Source organism: Ostrinia furnacalis, unplaced genomic scaffold (genome assembly GCF_004193835.3).
Source record: "Ostrinia furnacalis isolate ACB-3 unplaced genomic scaffold, ASM419383v2 OfSCF3884, whole genome shotgun sequence".
Lineage (NCBI taxonomy): Eukaryota > Metazoa > Arthropoda > Insecta > Lepidoptera > Crambidae > Ostrinia > Ostrinia furnacalis.
The window spans coordinates 107373-131361 of NW_021134123.1; the positions used below are offsets into that span (position 1 = coordinate 107373).

The following is a 23989-nucleotide window of genomic DNA, read 5'->3' on the forward strand; positions in this document are numbered from 1 at the left end:
TAGATTCGCGGAGCTTGAAGGATTAATGCCCGTGTGGGACTCAATCGGTTAATCACCTACGGATAAAAAGTCCACTTTGATCATCCATGGGTGATCAAAGGACACCAAAATGCCGCCTGGGGTCATTTAAACTATGTTGCGCCATGCGATTTTTATTATTACAAATTATATTGAATTAATCAAAGACACGGGTCTTTCTATGTATTTCAGTTTGAAATTGAACGCGAAAGTTTAAAAATCTTATTATAACGAATTACTTATTTTCTTTTAGGTTCCACACGGGTTCGACACGCACGTGCAACGAGAGCATAATTTAGCGAATTACATGTTCTTCCTCATGCATCTCATCAACAAACCAGACACGGAGTATACAGGTAAATTATATACACGTTTTGTAGTAAAAACTTTTATTATGAACCCATATAGCGAGAAAAAATGTCCACAAAAATGTTGATAGCAATTTTTAATCCAACATTTTAAAACATCCAATCAGCTTTTTGATACTTATAGGGGATTTTAAGCTCTTGGCCTGCATCTCACTGTAGAAACGCCCCTCCTGTGCCCTGAGCACGAATGACTCTCGTGATCTGAGGGCTTGTTTCCATGGTCATATAACGTTTTTTGCAGGATCACGTTTAGTAGTATACGTGTTATAATATGAACGTTTACACAAACATCCCGTTTGCAGTGCCCCGCAAAACACCGATCAGTTCTAAAATTAGTAATTCACGTTTCATAAATTAAAAACATTATGTGTTCCCATGACAGTCCAATTTTGCGGGATCGATCCCTTACTTGTATGATTCCCATCTGGGATTCGAAACCAGAACCTTGATCAAACGTGTATATTACTTGCAGGTCAAGAAACGTACGTGTGGAATATGTACACGCAACGATGCTGGGACTTCTTCCCCGTGGGAGACTGTTTCAGGAAGCAGTATGAAGACGTCATGGGAGAATAATTCAACAGTATATCATGAGTAAAATATACACCCGACTGTGTATAATATACAGCGCGTGCAAAAATACATATGACATACATACAGTATGTATACAGTGTGTAAAATATACACACGATTTACATACAGTATGTATACAGCGCGTGTAACTTAAAAACTTGTGACTTATAACAATTCAAAACTTTGAAATTATCAAATCAAATTGCTAAAAATATAGTCGGGGTAATAATTGTCGCTGAAAAAAATTTTGCTCAAATATAACACCAAATTGTGAATGTAAAAATGTGTATGTTACTTTGATTGGAATTTGAAAAGCGACTTGAATTTAATGACAAATGTACGAGTATAGTATGAGTAATACAAACTCTATCATAATATATTATGTATGTTCTTTGTATATTAATTGAAACTCATGCCAACGTAAAGAACAAAATTAACGCATAACATATCCGTTACCACACTTAAAATAATCGCAAAGCAATAAAAATAAAATATAGACTCCCGCCTATTGAAAGAAGTAGATATATTTCAAGTTATTTACAATGTTTACGACAATTTAGTAAAAAATTAAATATAAACGAATCGAAATTAGCAAATTTTCAATATTTATTGAATAAATTAAAGTCATTGTATTTAATAATAATATGTATTTTATAGCTACATTTCACAAGAATAAACTTCTTTCTTGGTCGGGTAAATAAAAGCTTCAAGTATTTATATCAGAAATGAAATAAATAAAAAGTAAGTTTTTTCTATTGTCTTGTAACGTTAAGTATGAATTAAGGTGGCCTTTCCAAGCAAACTTTTCTATTTTAACTATTTCGATATAGTTTATGTAAGATAATATAAAATGTTAATTAAAACTATTTAATTGTATATTTGGTTTTATTTGCGCTGGCATGGGCATCACCAAGTTTCGTCATATTTTCACCTGGCAAAACCTATTCATTAAAAGCAGAAAAAGAAAACAAAATATTTAGTTTATCGAAATATATATTTTTTCAAACTGATTTTCTTATAAACAACTAGCTTTCCGCCCGCGGCTTCGCCCGCGTGGAATTTTGTATGTCACAGAAAAACTTTATCGCGCGCGTCCCTGTTTCAAAAACCGGGATAAAAACTATCCTATGTTCTTTCCCGGGACTCAAACTATCTCTATGCCAAATTTCATCAAAATCGGTTGCGAGGTTTAAGCGGGAAAGCGTAACAGACAGACAGACAGACAGACAGAGTTACTTTCGCATTTATAATATTAGTTGGGATAGTTGGGATGAAAAATACTGAAACAAAAATCCATACAACATAAAGTCAATCCTATGGAATGTGTCCAACGACATAAGATTGTGCGTATGTAAAGTTCAAGTCAGAATTCACTAACAGAAGGTTCATCTTAAATAGATATTATTATTGTTTATTTATCTGCAAAATTATAAACTGGAAGTATTCACTACTGGATCATTCCTGTATAGCCAGGATCTTCGGATTGACCGTCAAAAATAAATACGTGAAGATCAACTTTGTCCCAGAGGAATTTCACAACCATCATTGCTTCCGCAACGAAATATACCGTAAAACTATCCACCAGTGGTATCTATCACTATCCAATACTTGAAATTCTGTCCAGAAGAGAATCCATGCCTGAGCTCACGATCATAAGGATGTCTTTATCAATCGTTGTGGATAAAAAAAAACAAAATATTTAACCAAATATGGTGCCAACAGATTTATATCAACCCTAAATTAGTGAACTCTAGTCTTTAGGGACCGCCGTATTAAATAATTTCATCAGTATTTTTTACTTATAAGTCTACGCCAAAAGACTTTAGCAAAAGATATCACAAAAAGAAACTCATGTGAGAATTATTGTCGCTTAGGAATCAGTAAGATTCATGCACAATTTAAAAAAACGCATTTTGACGTGAATATTTTAGTTTGCGTGACTTCTAAAGTCTGTTGGCGTGGACTGTACAATAAAGCATAGCTCAAATTTTAAAATATCAGTCTTATAAGTAGTTAACAATCTTAATACATAAATAAGGCTTATTCCACTATTTTCCGTTGACAATCCAAGTTAAGGGGATTAGTGTTCATTATTCCCCGTTAACGCCAATTGGAGCTTATAAAAAGTTCATTAATCCCCATTACATCCTAATTGACGGGGATTATCAACGGGGAATAGTGGAATAAGCCATAAATAATGGCCGAATATTCAATCGACTTACATAACAAAATATTATGTACAAGCAGTTACAAATACAGTATTTTACATTATTATATCGTAACTTTTTTACAAAGAAGTGTTGCAGAAAATGTTTACATTAGGCTTTGATAACTTTATCACTGAATATTAGGTAATATAAAATGGTCGAAAAACAAAGTAAGTATTTAAAAATCACCAAAATATGTGTGTGTTTTGAGTTGTGCTTGTACGGGTGGCTTATCCTATAAACAACGGCACATCCAGCCAAACATTTAAGCATCTTATGATCTTGAAATAGGTGCGATTTTCGAACAAAATATAAGCCTATAAATTGGTATATTCCACTTTGATCACCTGGATGATCTAATTCAGGTGTTCAAGGTGGAATAGACCTATAAATTACACGTTAAACTTTACAAATCATTGTACTTAACAACTACCTAACTCACCGAAGGCTGCTTATGTGCCAAATACAGCGTAAATATACTCGTCAACGCACTAACTAGGAAAATAACGTCGAACCATCTATGGTAGAAGTTAAACTGTAAATCTCCTAACACCTGGGTGATGATGATCCGGTATTCTGGAGGCATATTCATCCGCATCAATAGTACTGACGAACAGAAGTACATGCCCATTATTTGGGCCAGAATAAGCACGATGATGTTCGATGATTTTGATGAGGAGATCTTGTTGAAGAACTGTGAATTTTAATTACTTATATTATATTAATTAAATATATTATTATTATACTGACTAAAGAAGTATACCTTTTTAACTTTGTTAAAAAACGAGATATCTCTTTTCAACCTTCAAAAGGTTACTCATTGGGGATGAATTTTCATCCCACACAAAAATTACACGTTGAACTATCATTTTGCCTTAGTTAACTTTATAAATAAATTCAACCCCGTTTACGGAATCCGAGAAAACTCAACCCCATATGAAATAAACCAGAGAAAATTCAACCCCGTATGAATTAAAGCCGAGAAAACTCAACCCCTTGTGAATCAAACCGGAGAAATCTTGAACCCCGTGTGAATTAAACCGGAGAAAAACGTGTGTGTGATCTCAACCCGTTTTTTAAAGTAGTAATTTCAGGGGGTTGAAATTATTCTAGTAAAGCGTATTACACAATAAGTACCTTCGTGAGGGTGAGCAGCAGCCCCCGTATGCTAGTAAGTAAAATACACCCGACGAGCGCAAAAGACAGCTGCTGCGACCAAAACGCCACGTGGATGCGGAGCCCGAGCTAGTGCACCACGAGCTCAAGCCCGCGAGTCACCGGGTCCTTCTTGCCGACGCGGTCAAACACTAACGGAGACCCCGGACACTAGCGGAGACACCGGACACTAGCGGAGACCCCGGACACTAGCGGAGACCCGGACACCAGCGGAGACCCCGGACACCCGACCCCGTAGGAGCCCCGTAGCCCCTCGACCCCGTAGCCACTTACGACCCCTTAGGAACCCCGTAGCCATTCCACCCTGTAGGGACCCCGTAAACTCGACCCCGTAGGGACCCCGTACACTCGACCCCATATGAACCCCGTACACTCGACCCCGTAGAAACCCCGTACACTCGACCCCGTAGGAGCCCCGTAGCCACTCCACCCCGTAAGAACCCCGTAGCCACTCAACCCCGTACGACGGAACGGGGTGTATTAGACACTAGGTTGAGTAAGGGGCCGTCCATATATTACGTCATTCTAAATTAGGGGGGGGGGGTTGGTCTGCGGATGACGGTAAATGATGAGCGTGAGCAACAGCTCCCGTATACTAGTAAGTAAAATACACCCGACTAGTGCAAAAGACAGCTGCTGCGACCAAAAAGCCACGTGGATGCGGAGCCCCAGCCAGTGCACCACGAGCTCAAGCCCGCGAGTAACTGGATTCTTTTTGCCGACGCGGTCGAACACTAACGGAGACCCCGGACACTGGCGGAGACCCCGGACACTAGCGGAGACTCCGGACACTAGCGGAGACCACGGACATTAGCGGAGACCACGGACACTAGCGGAGACCTCGGACACCCGACCCCGTAGGAGCCCCGTAGCCCCTCGACCCCGTAGCCACTTACGACCCCTTAGGAACCCCGTAGCCATTCCACCCTGTAGGGACCCCGTAAACTCGACCCCGTAGGGACCCCGTACACTCGACCCCATATGAACCCCGTACACTCGACCCCGTAGAAACCCCGTACACTCGACCCCGTAGGAACGCCGTATACTCGACCCCGAAGGAACCCCATAGGTACCCTCGACCCCGTAGGAACCCCGTACCCTCGACCCCGTAGGAGCCCCGTAGCCACTCCACCCCGTAAGAACCCCGTAGCCACTCAACCCCGTACGACGGAACGGGGTGTATTAGACACTGGGTTGAGTAAGGAGCCCTGTAGACCCCTCATCATGGGACATAAACTCATAAAACTTATTTATTTCTGCAAATAGGCTTTAACCCATTAACGCCCATAGTGAAACCACGATATATTTTCATAATATTTTTTATTATTGCTACTGAATGGATTACAAGTAATCTATAAACACAAAAAAATATTTAAAAAAAATTAAAAACCTTGAAAAAAAACCCTGTACACAGGTGTGTACACTGGGCGGATCAGGTGAGAAATTTCCCGAAGCAAGGTCGCTCTACGCAAAGCGTTTTCAGGCATTTAGAGCAACGCCAACGCCCCTACTATGGCAAATAACATACCTAAGAGGGTTTACAATACGGTTATGCCCTCCATTGCTTGACTGTAAATATGATGTTGACGATGATGGCTGCGTCTTCGTTTTATTATTGGGTAAATACGATCTGGCAATAGATCGCCTAAAAGCCAATTGATCCAAGTACGTTGTGTTTTTGGTTTACACGGTAAGTACATATAAGCGCCATGCATTTGAGACCGCCATATCCACTAGTTTGGGTGATTTCATGAGCAGTAGAAAAAATGGGTGATATTTTTCTCCAAGTAGGATTTTCAGCAACTTCGTTACGAGCACGTTTTTGAGTCGGACCAAGGCTTGAAAGAGTTTCTTCATCGCTATTGACCTACTCCGGCTCTTCATCTGAAGGTTGGTGGCGTAATAGCTCGATAGTACCTGGTATATCTCAAAGTACCGAGGAAGTCAAATCATCTTATGCACCTTCTTCTTCATCACTAACAACAGCAGGATCAGGTGGTACGATGATCAATTTTAGCTCCGTATCGTCATCTTCAGCTGCCATAATGGATTCGATGGCTTCCTCTAGTTTTGAAACTCGTTTTGAGATGATAAATGTTATCTATGTGACATCTTCAATCATCAACCTGGTCTTGAAAAAAATGTTTTTCTTAGTATACATTCACCCACTGTACACAAGCGTGTACACCAACATTCTTGAACAATTTTTGGTATGTTATATGTATATATTTATTATTTTTTTAGCTTATAATAATAATTTACAATGTAAACTTACCTTGAAACGTAGAATTGAATCAAATTATAGCTAAAATATATTTTATCAGTATTATTTCACAACCGGCGCCAGTTACTTTGAAAAAAGGTCGGAAAAAAATGGTAATTAGACATTTATTTTTACACCACCCTCCAACTTTTTTATATTTCTTACCTTGTATCGACATCTAGATTAGGTTTTATCAAGTAATTTGACTCAACATTAGAAGTTGCATTCAGAAATAAAGTATAAAGAAGTGTACACACGTGTGTACAGAGGGCGTTAATGGGTTAAAAAAAAGCACGTTTACATCCTTTAAGTTACCTTAGTCAGCGTGAGCAGCAGCCCCCGTATACTCGTCAGCAGAATACATCCAACCAACGCGAAGAACAGCTGCTGCGACCAGCACGCCACGTATCCCGTAGCCACTCAACCCCATAGGACACTGAACCCCGTAGGGACCCCGTACAATCAACCCCGTACACTCGACCCCGTAGGAACCCCGTACATTCGACCCCGTAGGAACCCCGTACTCACCTTGGTGAGCGTGAGCAACAGCCCCCGTATACTAGTAAGTAGAATACACCCGACGAGCGCGAAGGACAGCTGCTGCGACCAGAAAGCCACGTGGATGCGCAGCCCGAGCCAGTGCACCACGAGCTCAAGGCCGCGAGTGACTGGATCCTTCTTGCCGACGCGGTCGAACACTATGTTTATTGTTGACTGGGAAAAAAAATACAATAATGTAGTAAAGATCGTTTCATTCACGAAGACGCGCCCCACCATTCTTCCGCTAATGTTTGAGTGTTATCGGTACACGCTTTATCAATGAGTGCACACGCACACTACAATAATGCCGCTCGGATTGCTCGGTTCATACTCCCCACACCCCGCGCGACCGAGACCAAAAATTGGTGGGGCGCGTCTTCGAGGATGAAACGATGAACATAAAGAAAGAAGAATATTCGTTCCGTTCGACTATCATGGCTTAAAACGTGTATCGAGCTTTTTTATTTTATAAGGTACTAGTACAGTTGCACGAAAGACATTTGCGCGAAGCCAAGTGCGCGAAAAGCCATTTACTTGCACGGACATAGGGATTGCAATCGAATATTCGAATATTCGAATTTTCATTTCAAATTAGTATTCGAATAGTAAATTTACATGTATTCGAATATTCGAATATTATAAAAATAAATAGAAAATATAGAAAGAAGACGACTTAGTGTTTGCAAATACAGTCGGAGGCATCANGTGGGCAGGCCTCCTACTAGGTGGACCGACGATCTGGTAAAGGTCGCGGGAAGAGCCTGGATGCAGGCAGCGCAGGACCGTTCATTGTGGAAAACCTTGGGGGAGGCCTTTGTCCAGCAGTGGACGTCATTTGGCTGAAACGAACGAACGAAATTCAACCCCGTGTGAATTAAACCCCAGAAAATTTCAACCCAGTGTTAACTGATCCGGATAATCTCAACCCCGTGTAAATTAAACAGGAGAAAACACAACCCAGCATGATTTATACCGGAGAAAACTCAACCCCGTGTGAATTAAACCGGAGAAAACTCAACCCCATGTGAATCAAACCGGAAAAAACTCAACCCCGTGGGAATTAAACCAGAGAAAACTCAACCCCGTGGGAATTAAACCAGATAAAACTCAACCCCGAGCTATTTCAACCCCTAAATTACCTTAGTGAGGGTGAGCAACAGCCCCCGTATGCTAGTAAGTAAAATACACCCGACGAGCGCGAAGGACAGCTGCTGCGACCAGAACGCCACGTGGATGCGGAGCCCGAGCCAGTGCACCACGAGCTCAAGGCCGCGAGTAACTGGATTCTTTTTGCCGACGCGGTCGAACACTAACGGAGACCCCGGACACTGGCGGAGACCCCGGACACTAGCGGAGACTCCGGACACTAGCGGAGACCACGGACATTAACGGAGACTACGGACACTAGCGGAGACCTCGTACACCCGACCCCGTAGGAGCCCCGTAGCCCCTCGACCCCGTAGCCACTTACGACCCCTTAGGAACCCCGTAGCCATTCCACCCTGTAGGGACCCCGTAAACTCGACCCCGTAGGGACCCCGTACACTCGACCCCATATGAACCCCGTACACTCGACCCCGTAGAAACCCCGTACACTCGACCCCGTAGGAACGCCGTATACTCGACCCCGAAGGAACCCCATAGGTACCCTCGACCCCGTAGGAACCCCGTACCCTCGACCCCGTAGGAGCCCCGTAGCCACTCCACCCCGTAAGAACCCCGTAGCCACTCAACCCCGTACGACGGAACGGGGTGTATTAGACACTAGGTTGAGTAAGGAGCCCTGTAGACCCCTCATCATGGGACGTAAACTCATAAAACTTATTTATTTCTGCAAATAGGCTTTAAAAAAGCACGTTTACATCCTTTAAGTTACCTTAGTCAGCGTGAGCAGCAGACCTCGTATACTAGTAAGTAGAATACATCCAACCAACGCGAAAGACAGCTGCTGCGACCAGAACGCCACGTGGATGCGGAGCCCGAGCCAGTGTACCACGAGCTCAAGCCCGCGAGTGACTGGATCCTTCTTGCCAACACGGTCGAACACTATGTTTATTGTTGACTGGAAAGAAAATGGCAACATTAGGAAATTTTATTTTTATTTGAACACATGACAAATTACAATTTTCAAAAAAGATTATGATATTTTTTTATTTGACAGCTTTCCGAGATATTTTATTGAAACTACTGTGCGCTTGGTAAGCTGTTGACTGATAGATTTAAAAAAAACAATTTGGTTGAACACTTCAGAGTTCCAAGAGTTAATAAATTCGTTTCAACACCTCAAACCCATTACGAACTAGTGGTAACCAAATAAACACTAACCCAAATGTTTTTTGTTATTATGTATTAATTTTATGTATTGTTATTACAGCAAAAAAGAATTAAAAAAATTACAGCTTAAGCCAGTTATTTTAACTAAGCCATAGTTTAAATATTTTGAAGCACTTTAATTATTTTATCATTTTCATCCCCAAAAGGATCAAGTGGGTTGAATTATTTTATTTCTCTTTTAATTCCACTCATCGCTAACATGATAACCTATTTATCAGTATCACTATCAGTATCAGACTATTTTTTTGTATTTTTTTTAAATACTCACAATAAATATTGATCCTCGAGACAGTTGACAAGTATGTCTACCTCTGAAAAACGATTCGGCTAGGTAGATCAAATTTCGAGAAAAAGGTAAATCGTCGAATCCAACTCGACTGGGCAGCCGACAATAGAATAGGCCTTATAAATAAGCTTAAAGTTGCACAGCGTGCTATGGGGAGGGCTATGCTCGGTGTTTCTTTACGACATCAAATCAGAAATGAGGAGATCCTAAAGATCTCTTTCTTTCTTCTTTCTTAAACGAACTAAAGCCGCTGACATAGCCCAACGGATTAGCAAGCTGAAGTGGCAATGGGCAGATCACATAGTAAGCAGAACTGATGGCCGATGGGGCAGCAAGGTTCTGGAGTGGAGGCCACGTACTACAAAGCACAGCGTGAGACGTTCACCCACAAGGTGGACCGAGGACCACATATAGGTAGCGGGAATTTAAGGCTGGATACAGGCCGCTACCAACCGGTCATTGTGAAAGTCATTGAGAGAGGTTATGTTCAGCAGTGGACGTCCTATGGCTGAAATGATGATGATGATGAGAATTTTATAACTGTTTTAAAAACTATATTGTTAAATAGTTAAAATATTCGTTCCTAAAGCAATAAAAACATTGATATTTTAAGTGATTTTTATCTTTTTGAAAATATTCGAATATTCGAATAATATTCGAATATCACTGAAAAAATATTCGAATATTCGAAATGGAAAACTATCGAATATTTGCAATCTCTACACGGACACAAAAAATACAGTAACGCGAATGGACGCTTGCGCGAATAATCGAAAAGTGTCGTGATACAATTTTATTCCAAGAAATCGAAACTTTACTGTGCGCTTGGTAAACTAGATTGTACTTAATAAATTGGTTAAATTTTGCACTTAGGGTGTGTAAAATTAAATAAACTCATCACCCAAAAAATGTGTTTTGTTATTACAGCCTTAGCCGGTGTGGTCTTATACATATTTAAAATTTAAGCACTTTATAGATTATGGAAATTTCACCCCCAAAAGGGGTTGAAATTTTTAATTTATTTTTTAATTCCACTTTTAAGTATTTTTTTAAATACTCACAATAAATATCTTCCATATGCAGTACAGCGAGAAGAAATACCCGAGGCAGTTAAAATACTTCCCCTGGAAGGTGTGAGACCATTCGATTTTCTCACGCATTGTGCGGGCGTCGTGCGCTTCTAAGAACAACTGTCGGCTTAGTTCCTCTAGGCCGGCTATCTCTTGCCGGAGCTGGTTTATGTCTGAAATTGTAATTATTCATTTATTTTAAGGTATAGTTACAGTTTTTTTTTTAAAAACTGTAAGCNAGGAAAGTTCTCGAGTGGCGACCACGGGCTGGAAGACGTAGCGTGGGCAGGCCTCCTACTAGGTGGACCGACGATCTGGTAAAGGTCGCGGGAAGAGCCTGGATGCGGGCAGCGCAGGACCGTTCATTGTGGAAAACCTTGGGGGAGGCCTTTGTCCAGCAGTGGACGTCATTTGGCTGAAAAGAAGAAGAAAAAGATAGTTACAGTACATAAAAAACGACGGTTCATAGAAAATAAAAATACAGCTACAAATCAATACATTTGAAATAAACCAGGGGATGAAATGGGGGATGAAAACTGGTGTGTATTTTTTAAATAATATTGTATGTTCTTCATATGGAAAATATTATTATACTGAATATGCCTTTTATCGCGAATATAAATTAATCTTAAAGGGGATGAAAACTTGTGTGATAAATTAATTTTATTATAAGGNAGACTTAGGCAGTGCTGCAGTCTCTCCGGCGAGGGCGATTCCTCTGCGGCGATGCGTGAGATAGGGTGATGTTATATCTCCGAAACCGTTGACGGCTGCATTGGAAGACGCTTTCAAGCTCCCTGAATGGAAAGAATTCGGCATAAATACCTATCAATGGCAAATACATCACTCAGCTGCGGTTTGCTGACGATATTGTGGTCATGGAAGAATCGCTTGAAGACCTCGGCACAATGCTCGAAGACCTTAATCGAGTCGCCCAACAGGTAGGCCTTCGGATGAACATGGAAAAAACAAAGCTTATGTCCAACGTCCATGTTTCGGTTAGAGCTCGATCCTCGAGACAGTTGACAAGTATGTCTACCTCTGAAAAACGATTCGGCTAGGTAGATCAAATTTCGAGAAAAAGGTAAATCGTCGAATCCAACTCGACTGGGCAGCCGACAATAGAATAGGCCTTATAAATAAGCTCAAAGTTGCACAGCGTGCTATGGGGAGGGCTATGCTCGGTGTTTCTTTACGACATCAAATCAGAAATGAGGAGATCCTAAAGATCTCTTTCTTTCTTCTTTCTTAAACGAACTAAAGCCGCTGACATAGCCCAACGGATTAGCAAGCTGAAGTGGCAATGGGCAGATCACATAGTAAGCAGAACTGATGGCCGATGGGGCAGCAAGGTTCTGGAGTGGAGGCCACGTACTACAAAGCACAGCGTGAGACGTTCACCCACAAGGTGGACCGAGGACCACATATAGGTAGCGGGAATTTAAGGCTGGATACAGGCCGCTACCAACCGGTCATTGTGAAAGTCATTGAGAGAGGTTATGTTCAGCAGTGGACGTCCTATGGCTGAAATGATGATGATGATGAGAATTTTATAACTGTTTTAAAAACTATATTGTTAAATAGTTAAAATATTCGTTCCTAAAGCAATAAAAACATTGATATTTTAAGTGATTTTTATCTTTTTGAAAATATTCGAATATTCGAATAATATTCGAATATCACTGAAAAAATATTCGAATATTCGAAATGGAAAACTATCGAATATTTGCAATCTCTACACGGACACAAAAAATACAGTAACGCGAATGGACGCTTGCGCGAATAATCGAAAAGTGTCGTGATACAATTTTATTCCAAGAAATCGAAACTTTACTGTGCGCTTGGTAAACTAGATTGTACTTAATAAATTGGTTAAATTTTGCACTTAGGGTGTGTAAAATTAAATAAACTCATCACCCAAAAAATGTGTTTTGTTATTACAGCCTTAGCCGGTGTGGTCTTATACATATTTAAAATTTAAGCACTTTATAGATTATGGAAATTTCACCCCCAAAAGGGGTTGAAATTTTTAATTTATTTTTTAATTCCACTTTTAAGTATTTTTTTAAATACTCACAATAAATATCTTCCATATGCAGTACAGCGAGAAGAAATACCCGAGGCAGTTAAAATACTTCCCCTGGAAGGTGTGAGACCATTCGATTTTCTCACGCATTGTGCGGGCGTCGTGCGCTTCTAAGAACAACTGTCGGCTTAGTTCCTCTAGGCCGGCTATCTCTTGCCGGAGCTGGTTTATGTCTGAAATTGTACTTATTCATTTATTTTAAGGTATAGTTACAGTTTTGTTTTTTAAAAACTGTAAGCGTGGCAGTGGGCGGGGCACATAGCTCGTAGAGACGATGGCCGTTGGGGCAGGAAAGTTCTCGAGGGGCGACCACGGGCTGGAAGACGTAGCGTGGGCAGGCCTCCTACTAGGTGGACCGACGATCTGGTAAAGGTCGCGGGAAGAGCCTGGATGCGGGCAGCGCAGGACCGTTCATTGTGGAAAACCTTGGGGGAGGCCTTTGTCCAGCAGTGGACGTCATTTGGCTGAAAAGAAGAAGAAGAAGATAGTTACAGTACATAAAAAACGACGGTTCATAGAAAATAAAAATACAGCTACAAATCAATACATTTGAAATAAACCAGGGGATGAAATGGGGGATGAAAGCTGGTGTGTATTTTTTAAATAATATTGTATGTTCTTCATATGGAAAATATTATTATACTGAATATGCCTTTTACCGCGAATATAAATTAATCTTAAAGGGGATGAAAACTTGTGTGATAAATTAATTTTATAAGGACTGTGCTTTATTAGTTTATAAAGATGAAGATATTTTTATTTATCAGAACATGTGTGACAATACGGAAATATATTTTTGGTGTTAGTAGGTTTTGTTAGTATCAACATGTCTTACCGATATTCGGCGTGTAAAAATTATAATTAGTCTGTTTTTATAAGTCAATACAACAACAATCAAACAAACATAGCAAATTTTCAACATTTCAACCAGCATAATATCCTCAAAAGATACATAATATGGTTTTCAGGAAAAATGAAATCCACAGAAGTGTAAATTAAAAAGCTCAATCGATTTATGCATACAAAAAAAAATATGACTTACTTTCTGTGCCCTGTCCTAAAGGATTCGCTATACTTCCAACACTGGACAGTATATTCGTCCAAAAACCACCTTTATTCTTCACATTCGACTGGTCCATCATGCTGTAGTTCTGTCTCCCTCCCACACTGTTGGCTTCAGCTAGTGCTATCCTTTTCTTCTTCACCAATATCATGTCCATTGTTTGGAGGAGTTTCTTCTCTATTGACAATACGTCGGATTGCGTGACGGGTCTGAGAAAATATGATGGGATTTTAGTATTAACTAACCGACTCGGCGAACTTCGTACCACTTATGTTCATCAGAAATAATGTAACATTCTAACGGTAAAAGAATTTTTCAAATCAATTCAGTAGTTTCGGAGCCTATTCAATGCAAATAAACAATCAAATCTTTCCTCTTTATAATAAGTATTAATGCATAATCAGATAATGCTACTGTTGTAGCTTGAAGGCTTAAAAAAACAAATAAAAGGTTTAAGGTTCGGCCAAACCAACGCGGTCACACGCGATCAGCCGGCGTGCAGCGATGGCGACCAGACTAAAATGCGGTATCCTTCCGTTTGGCCAAATTACTTTTCGCCAAATTTCACTTCGCAAACAACTTATCGCCAAAGTTTCATTTCCCGAATGAACTTTTAGCAACTGTACTTTTCGCAACTGTTTCATTTGGTCAAATTATCATTTGGCAAAATTTTACTTGGCAAATTTTTATATAGCAAATGTTTTATTTTGCCAAATATTATATCCCAAATAATTTGTTTGGTCAAATTGACACTTCACATAGGTACTTACTTACCCACCGTTACTCACAAATCAAAGCAAAGCATAAGGCACATGATCGTGGTTTTCAGAAGAATTTTATGTAAAACAAAGAGATTGCAGAAAAGAGTATGGTTGCAGAAAGTAGGTATTGCAAAAAATAGTAGGTTAGGTTAGGTTAGAACAGTGACCCTTAACAGAGCTAGAATCACCTCTATTGTTAATTAATCATTTGGAAATATCGATTAAACAAAATAATAACCACAAGCTAATTTGTATTCCATTCTATGCACCAATCAAATTGTTTTGTAAATAGTTTATCGTGAAATAGTTTTGCCAAATGAAACATTTGGCAAAACATACTTTGCCAAACAATAATTTGCTAAACAATAATATGCCAAAAACGACATTTGCGAATTGAAAGTTTGCAAAAAGTTGTTTTTGCCAAATGAGAATTTGCCAAACGAAAATTTGCAAAACGTTGTTTGCGATGTGATAATTTGGGAAACGTTTTTTGGCCAAACATTAGTAATCCCTAAAATGCATTGATAGCCATCGATGCACGCCAGCTGATCGCGTGTGGTCGCGTTGGTTTGGCCAAACCTTTACAAAGATTTAAACATACAGAGCGATCCTGGCGCCATCTACTAAAAGCTTTGTGTATGGAACCCCATTAAGTACCTTTAATATTAAAAAAAGGAGTTGCCCTTACCGGTAATCAGAAATCTAGTTTTAAGAAAATTATACCTTATGAAAATAGCCATAGAAGTGTACGGATAATTGACAGCACCAAAACCAGAGAGCAGAGCCATGACGGTCACTCCGATGATTCCAATCCGAGACACTCCCTGCTCTATGGAGAATATTCCCTGAAAATAATGTTAGCCAATAAGTACAATGCTATACGATATGTAAGATATTTACTAATTATGATGGTAATCCTTGCTTCGAAATGTTCACATTTCTAGTGTCTGTATTTCTGCTTCCTTTTTTTTGTCAACTGCCAAAAAAATTTGGTTTTGTTTTGATTAGGTGGTAGTTAATCTAATTTTTTCCTATAACTCTAAATAATTTCCAAGAATTCAACTGACCTGTTTAGGGCTCAAAATAGGAAATGGGTCTCCAATTTTCCAGAAGAAGTACAAATAGATGAACCACACAAACACTGTTAGTGGTCTTATCATGTTTTGGGAGACTGAAAAACAAAACAATTTTATTTTATGTACACTTTAAATGGAATGAAAATGGATTTCATACATTATTATGGGTAAATATAACAGTGATCTGTAACTACAATAACAAGCAGAGGTAAGGTAAACCAAAGAGTAATGAGTATTTTAATTTTGATTTTTTTTTTTTTATGGTTTAATCATGCGATCAGTCACGGTAATATTATCATACAGTATTGGAACTTCATATAAACGGACGAAACGCGAGCTTTCCTTCGAAATTCAAATCTCAGTATGCGCTCGACATGCAAAAGTCGGGGGTGTCGCTAATGTGCCACAGTAGGTAATAAACAAACGATGTGTTGTTTTTTAAACAGTATGTGCTTTTTTTTTATAATAATAATTACAACTACCTATTTATACAGGGTGTTAGGTATGGGTTCATAAGCCGACACTAGCCTATGTTAACATGTACATGTAAATGGTATGGTAAAGTCAGTGATATCATCATTTTTTTTTTTCATACAAAATAAAATGTATAAAATCAGATTTGTATGAAAATTAAAATTATTAAAATGATGATATCAATTTTCTTTCTGACTTCACCATACCGTTTATATGCACATGTTAACATGGGCTAGTGTCGGCTATAAACCCATTTTACCTAACACCCTGTATAATTAATAATCAAGCATTTTGTAAGCCTCAGTCGGGGCGCATACATTTTAGGTATGGTCGCAAATTTATAAGATTTGTTACTAAATCTTAACACAAATATATTTTTTAAATTAAATCTACCAATCACAAAACAACATGCATTTTTATCCTATTTCATTCACAAAGTATTTTGTTTGTCAAAATAAAATAAAAAAATACAATCACAAAATACATTCACAAAACTAGATAGAAATTCTAAGTAGGCAGATGTCATGAAAATAGGGTCTGTAGGTGGGCAGCCCTATCGCATGTTGTCATACGGTGAAGTACCGCGCGGCTGTTGACATTTATTTCAAAAATAAGGCTGAGTTGGAATACTGTATAGATAGTATTACCGTGGATCAGTCCTCAAAAACTATAAGCAGATGGGGTGGATTCTTTTCGTCATTTAGAGCACTGCTCCCAGCGGAAATAGGCCTTTATTTTTCTTAATCTCAGGTTTATTTTCAGACTAATTCATTGTCGAAGATATCCCGCCGCTTCTTAAGCCGCCGTATGGTTTCTGGGATAGTGAGCTGCCCAGCCAACTGGTTCGGGTGCTTTGACAGTCTTAGCTTGTAGCTGTTTCCATGGGTGTCTATCTCTTGCTTCACCATAGGCACGTTCAATAACTCGTGCAGCTCTGTTGTTCTTATAAACCATGGTGCATTCGATATTTGTTTCAGGATGTAGTTTTGCACTCTCTGGATTATCATGATGTTAGAGGCACTTGCAGAGCCCCACAACTGGATGCCGTAGGTCCAAATGGGCTTCAGAATCATTTTGTATATGAGCAGCTTGTTATCCAAACATAGTTTTGAATTGCGCCCCAGCAGCCAATAGAGACCCTTGTATTTTAGATTAATTTCGTCTCGTTTGGTTTTTACATGTTTACTCCACGTAAGTCTACGGTCCAAGTACATGCCCAGGTATCTTACAGTTTCTTGGTGTGGTAATTGGACGCCGTTTAGGGTAACTGCAGGACAGTCTCCTTTACGGAGGGTAAAGGTTATGTGCACCGATTTGGATGCACTGACTGCTATTCTCCATTTGGCCAGCCATTTTTGAACTTCATTCAGGATGTTTTGCAGGATTCGAGAAGCTTCGATAGGACATTTGGAGGATGTCAGTAAAGCCGTGTCATCAGCGAAGGTTGCGACGGTGACTTCTGGGCTCTGCGGTAGGTCGTATGTGTACAGGGTGTATAGGATTGGTCCCAATACAGAACCCTGGGGGACTCCTGCCGATATTTGATAGAAGTTGGAGGTGCAGTCATTCTCATTCACTTGAAAGATTCTGTCAGACAAATACGATTCCAGGATTCCGTAGAATGTGTGTGGCAATATTGATTTGATCTTACACAATAGGCCTTTGTGCCAGACTCGATCGAAGGCTTGTTGGATATCAAGAAACACAGATGAGCAGTATTCTTTTTTCTCCATTGATCTGATTACTCTGCACACTCTATGTACCTGTTCAATAGTTGCGTGTTCTTCTCTGAAGCCAAATTGATGTTCCGGGATTATTGATCTTTCCGTTATCACTTTCATCATTCTTTGAAGTATAGACTTTTCAAGTAGCTTTGACATGATCGGCAAGAGGCTGATTGGTCTGTATGATGTGACTTCGTGAATAGGTTTCCCAGGTTTATGGATCATTATGATACTCGATACCTTCCACAGGTCTGGGAAGTATCCAATCCTTATTATGGCGTTAAATACCATTGTTAGGTACACAGCCACTTTACGAGGGGACTCTTGTAGGACTCGTAGAATTTTGATTGAATGAGATAAAGTAAGAGTTTATACAAAGGAATTAGCTATTGAAAAGATAAAATAGGGATTTGAATGGAATGTTCTGATATGTCATTCCATGGACTTCTTTATGTTTAAATTTAAAACTATAATGTGCTGAACAACTTACCAAACCTGACGTTGCTGATGCAGAAATATGCAATATAAAATGGTATTAGTGCTATAACCATAAAGAGAAGTGAGTAAAGTCCCAGGTTCCAATGAAAGTATCTGGAGCTGGAAAATAAAGTACATCACCTAAAATAATTTAGAATTATTTACGTTAAAAACAGCAAAAAATTCTTTGCAATAACTAAAGTCTGAAGTCAGTTTTCAGACTTTGGGCCTCATAAGAAGGCNCTCAAAGAAAAAAATGATCCCCATGATGTGGAGAATAAGTAGTCTTCGGCTTCGGGATAGGTTTTTTTACACCCGTTATAGGGTCCCTGAAAATATGAGTGCAAAAGAAAATCTCTAACATAGAAAATTTTTTACTCGAAGTGCTCGGCGTTTACGACTTCAAATTATTCGTTCTTTTGAAAGCACATTCGGCGATACTTAGAAGTGGACAAAATTTACTCTTCGGTCTTACGAGGTTATCGTGGGGTGCAGGTCAGAACGAGTACGAAGTCTGAAACTCCCAAATTGTTATCATAAGGAAGATTAATTCAATAAATATTTTTTTCTGTGTGTATTTTTCCGATTATTTTGTTATGACGACGCGACGTACTCGTAGTATCGATTGCATTACAACTTTACAACTCATTGACCCCGTGAATTGATTTAAACATTGGAAAATAGTTTTGCCTATAAGTATAATGATTCTTTTTTTTTTTTGGTGTTTTCCATAAAAAACTATGGGTTACCACAAAAGCGCATTGAATTTTTGAGATCATGAATTTTCTTGAATCGATTCTTTAGTTTTTGATTCCTCTTAAGGTCCTATGTTCCCTAGATGGGGTAGAGGGCGTCCACAACAGTCCTCCATCGCGTTCGGTCTTAAGCTTCGCGCTTGATCTCGCTCCAGGTCTTGCCGATTTTCTTCGCCTCGTCTGCTACAGTGCGCCGCCAAGTTTGCTTGGGGCGACCACGTTTTTGACTGCTGAAATTGTTAAATTATACCTCCCCAAATAAGAAATTATATGTAGTTATAGCTAGAATTTACTTTCTTTACTTTATTCGACTCCATAAAAGTTAAATTTTTGCATCCATATTAATTTTACTTAAGTTCAACATACCTTTACGACATTGCATATTACATAATAATAATTATTTTGTTCTAGACGTCCTTCAAGTTCATACAAACTCAAGTTGTCGTGTTCGTAAAATTAGCATCACTTAACATTCACTTACGATTTTTACATTTGCATACTATACCTACGTTACTTGCTATGTATGTAGCGCGAGAGGTGACGAAATACTAAAAGTTCAAGTAAATTGCTCACTTAGGGATTTCAATCAAAATTATTCATCTACAACAATTGAGGTTTAAACCCTTATGACGAACATCGAACTACTTTCGATACTTTACCCAATGTTCGTTGAATTTCATCGACATAAACCATACACTCCTTAGGGACTCCTTAGGGACTCCTTAGGCACTAAGCCCTAGTGTGAGTTTACATCAAACGTCGTCATATTATAGCAACATTTTAGTTCTTGAAAGTTTCCGCTAGGGGCCCTGTACAATCTGTCATACATATATTCTAAAAAAAGAAATAAATAAATAAATATCCTTAGACATTTTACACTGCGCTTCTAGTCCCAAACTAAACAAAGCTTGTACTATGGGTACTAGACAACGGATATAAACATACTTAAATACTTTTTTTTTGTAAATACATACTTATTATACATAGAAAACACCCAGTCCAATACAAACAAATATGTTCATGCACACAAAATGTTTGTACTGTGCGGGAATCGAACCCGCTACCTCCGGAATAGTAGTCCGTTTCGAACTACTACACCAAACGGCCGACAAGAAAGAAAAAATCCAGTTAAGTTTAAAACTTAATAAACATTGATGTGTTCCTCCTCAGGTATACGAAGCTGAAAGAGCAGACGAGCTGACATCCTACCAGCTAGACAAGACAGAGGTGCAGCCACAAGAAGGCTGGTCGGAACAGGACCCCATAGAAATCCTACACCATATAAAAGAGTGCGCGGAGAAGACCATAGAACAGTTGACTGAGTTAGGTGAGAAAAGTACCTATTTCTAGTTATAGTTCTTGCAACTCACGAAGGCGAGTTAGCTTTACTTGTGTGTGTACGTGTACAATGTACATGCACATAACGATAGTGTAATGTCTGTCAAAACTTAAAAAAACGAACAGTAGCGAGCCACCACACATGTAAAGCTCACTCGCCTTCGTGAATTGCTACAACTATAATTTAGATGAAAAAACTTGTAGATAACAACTGCCATAGGTGGTACTTGAACTTCAGGGACCTTAACACTGAGCAACCGACTTTAATCACTGAGCTACCGACTTTAATCACTGAGCTACCGACTTTAATCACTGAGCTACCGACTTTAACCACTGAGCTACCGACTTTAATCACTGAGCTACCGACTTTAATCACTGAGCAACCGCACCGAGCTACCGACTTTAATCACTGAGCTACCGACTTTAGTCACTGAGCTACCGACTTTAATCACTGAGCTACCGACTTTAATCACTGAGCTACCGACTTTAATCACTGAGCTACCGACGTTAATCACTGAGTTACCGACTTTAACCACTGAGCTACCGACTCTACTATTGAGCTATACTGAGACATCCCTTCCTCAACCTGCCGAAAATGTCCAGTTTTTTTTAAACTTTTGNTTATAAGGACTGTGCTTTATTAGTTTATAAAGATAAAGATATTTTTATTTATCAGAACATGTGTGACAATACAGAAATATATGTTTGGTGTTAGTAGGTTTTGTTAGTATCAACATGTCTTACCGATATTCGGCGTGTAAAAATTATAATTAGTCTGTTTTTATAAGTCAATACAACAACAATCAAACAAACATAGCAAATTTTCAACATTTCAACCAGCATTATATCCTCAAAAGATACATAATATGGTTTTCAGGAAAAATGAAATCCACAGAAGAAGTGTAAATTAAAAAACCTCAATCGATATATGCATACAAAAAAAATATGACTTACTTTCTGTGCCCTGTCCTAAAGGATTCGCTATACTGCCAACACTTGACAGTATATTCGTCCAAAAACCCCCCTTATTCTTCACGTTCGACTGGTCCATCATGCTGTAGTTCTGTCTCCCTCCCACACTGTTGGCTTCGGCTAGTGCTATCCTTTTCTTCTTCACCAATATCATGTCCATTGTTTGGAGGAGTTTCTTCTCTATTGACAATACGTCGGATTGGGTGACGGGTCTGAAAATAGGAAGGATTTGTGCATTAACTAACCGACTCGGCCAACTTCGTACCTTCATCAGATATAATGTAAGATTTTAAGGGTGAAAGAATTTTTCAAATCGGTCCAGTAGTTTTAGAGCCTATTTAAAACAAACAAACAATCAGATCTTTCCTCTTTATAATATTAGTGCAGACAATGCTAGACTGTTGTAGCATGAAGGCTTGAAAAAACAAATAAAAGGTTTAAGGTTCGGCCAAACCAACGCGATCACACGCGATCAGCCGGCGTGCAGCGATGGCGACCAGAGCCCCGATTACGGTAACTTTTAACGTCTACAATCCAGACGCGCTTCATCGAGAAGCGTGTCTGGATTGGAGACGTTAAAAATTACCGTAATCGGGGCTCAGACTTAAATGCATTGATAGCCATCGCTAATTCGCTGCACGCCGGCTGATCGCGTGTGATCGCGTTGGTTTGGTCGAACCTTTACAAAGCGATCCTGGCGCCATCTACGAAAAGCTTTGCGTGTGGAACCCCTTTAATGTCACGGTTTTGAAATAAGGAGTTGCCCCTACCAGCCATCAGAAATATTGTTTATCTTAATAGCTAACAGAATATCATACCTTATGAAAATAGCCATAGATGTGTACGGATAGTTGACAGCACCAAAACCAGAGAGCAGAGCCATGACGGTCACTCCGATGATTCCAATCCGAGACACCCCTTGCTCTATGGAGAATATTCCCTGAAAATAATGTTAGCCAATAAGTACTTACTGAATTTGTTACCTATCTTTATAAGGAAACATTAACATTTAAAACTTTGGACATTTTATGGCAATCCTTGCATGGAATGGAAATGTTTACATTCATTCTTGTCTCTATTTTTACTTTTTTTTTTCAACTGCCAAAAAATTTGGTTTTGTTTCGATTAGGTGGTACTTATTCTCATTTTTTCCTAAACTAAATAAGAATTCTTATTCAACTAACCTGTTTAGGGCTCAAAATAGGAAATGGGTCTCCAATTTTCCAGAAGAAGTACAAATAAATGAACCACACAAATACTGTTAGTGGTCTTATCATGTTTTGGGAGACTGAAAAACAAAACAATTTTATTTTATGTACACTTTGAATGGAATGAAAATGGATTTCACACATTATTATGGGTAAATATAACAGTGATCTGTAACTACAATAACAAGCAGAGGTAAGGTAAACCAAAGAGTTATGAGTATTATAATTTTGATTGAGTGAGATAAAGTAAGAGTTTATAGAAAGAAGTAGCTATTGAAAGGATGAAATAGGGATATGAATGGAACTGTTCTGATAGGTCATTCCACGGACTTCTTTTTATTTAAATTTTAAACTATCATGTGCTGAACAACTTACCAAACCTGACGTTGCTGATGCAGAAATATGCGATATAAAATGGTATTAGTGCTATAACCATAAAGAGCAGTGAGTAAAGTCCCAGGTTCCAATGAAAGTATCTTGAGCTGAAAAAGAAAAAATATACAGTCAAAACCAAATATTTCTTTACTAGAAAAGCATGCCTATTTATCAAAAAAACTTCAAACATACTTCAGTCAGTACTCATTTCAAGTCAGACTTTAGAGACTACCTTAACTGTATGATATCACACTCTATGTAATACTCATTCTAACGCAGGTTCCAATAGAAAATTGAGTAATAACATGGAAGTTACCTTGAATCCAAGTAACCAATGATTTCAAAAATAATTAGCTCAAACATAGTGCAACTCAGGGCGAACGTGACTGAGAATATGAGCTGTACCATCGTGTGGTGGACTTCATAGTCGCGAAATAACTGCTTCACGAAAAATATCCAGCCGCCGACGAAGAAAAACGTCTGAAATTAAATTGATTGGATTTCAAGTCAAAATAGCCCACAAATAGATTTTTGATACTTCGACACATAAGCTAAGTATTTAAACAACTTAATTAAATGTAATAAAGTAGGTATTTATCAATTAAAACCGATAAATTAACATTTATTTACTATACATAACCTCGTTCAACATTACTATTATTTTATATACTTAGGCGAAATTAGGCATACCTGGGATATAAGAATGATCAAAGTATCTTCTAAAAGAGTCATATTTGTTTGTTTACTTCATTAACTTTAATAAAATTATCGTTTTAAGATATTTTGCCGTACAGCAAAACACAACACCTGTCAGTCAGCTGTCCGACTAGTGATGCCAGGGAAGC

The 23989-nt window shown here is 38.9% G+C and overlaps 2 protein-coding genes across 4 annotated transcripts in view; one reads left to right on the forward strand and one right to left on the reverse strand.

Moving 5' to 3' along the window:
- LOC114358350 (ryanodine receptor-like) overlaps positions 1-1451 on the forward strand; it is a 43952-nt gene extending 42501 nt beyond the window's left edge. The window contains exons 33-34 of the mRNA XM_028312284.1: positions 272-374; positions 859-1451. Coding sequence (XP_028168085.1) covers positions 272-374; positions 859-962 — 207 coding nt within the window. The 3' untranslated portion in view covers positions 963-1451. The remainder of the gene's footprint in view (positions 1-271; positions 375-858) is intronic.
- Positions 1452-3021: 1570 nt separating this feature from the next.
- On the reverse strand, positions 3022-23989 carry GPHR (golgi pH regulator). Of its 3 annotated transcripts, none has more exons than XM_028312298.1 (9): positions 23835-23989; positions 23461-23624; positions 23145-23251; positions 22746-22849; positions 22380-22501; positions 21544-21773; positions 12913-13094; positions 7134-7319; positions 3022-3860 (listed from the first exon to the last, which is right to left on the reverse strand). In XM_028312298.1, exons 1-9 carry the CDS (start codon positions 23874-23876, stop codon positions 3600-3602), a joined length of 1398 nt encoding a protein of 465 aa, XP_028168099.1. In that variant the 5' UTR covers positions 23877-23989; the 3' UTR covers positions 3022-3599. The 3 variants fall into 3 exon arrangements, with proteins under 3 accessions (XP_028168099.1, XP_028168098.1, XP_028168100.1); XM_028312297.1 differs by lacking the exon at positions 7134-7319 and adding an exon at positions 9022-9207; XM_028312299.1 differs by lacking the exons at positions 7134-7319; positions 21544-21773; positions 22380-22501; ... (2 more) ...; positions 23461-23624; positions 23835-23989 and adding exons at positions 9022-9207; positions 13964-14193; positions 15469-15590; positions 15813-15916; positions 18510-18616.

Excerpts from the sequence above, each read along its gene's own strand:
- GPHR (XM_028312298.1), bottom strand. The coding sequence starts at position 23,876 with ATGACTCTTTTAGAAGATACTTTGATCATTCTTATATCCCAG. Across the intron at positions 23,625-23,834 it reads TGATCATTCTTATATCCCAG|ACGTTTTTCTTCGTCGGCGG; the intron begins GTATGCCTAATT and ends ATTTAATTTCAG. Across the intron at positions 13,095-21,543 it reads TTTAGGACAGGGCACAGAAA|ACATAAACCAGCTCCGGCAA; the intron begins GTAAGTCATATT and ends GTACAATTTCAG.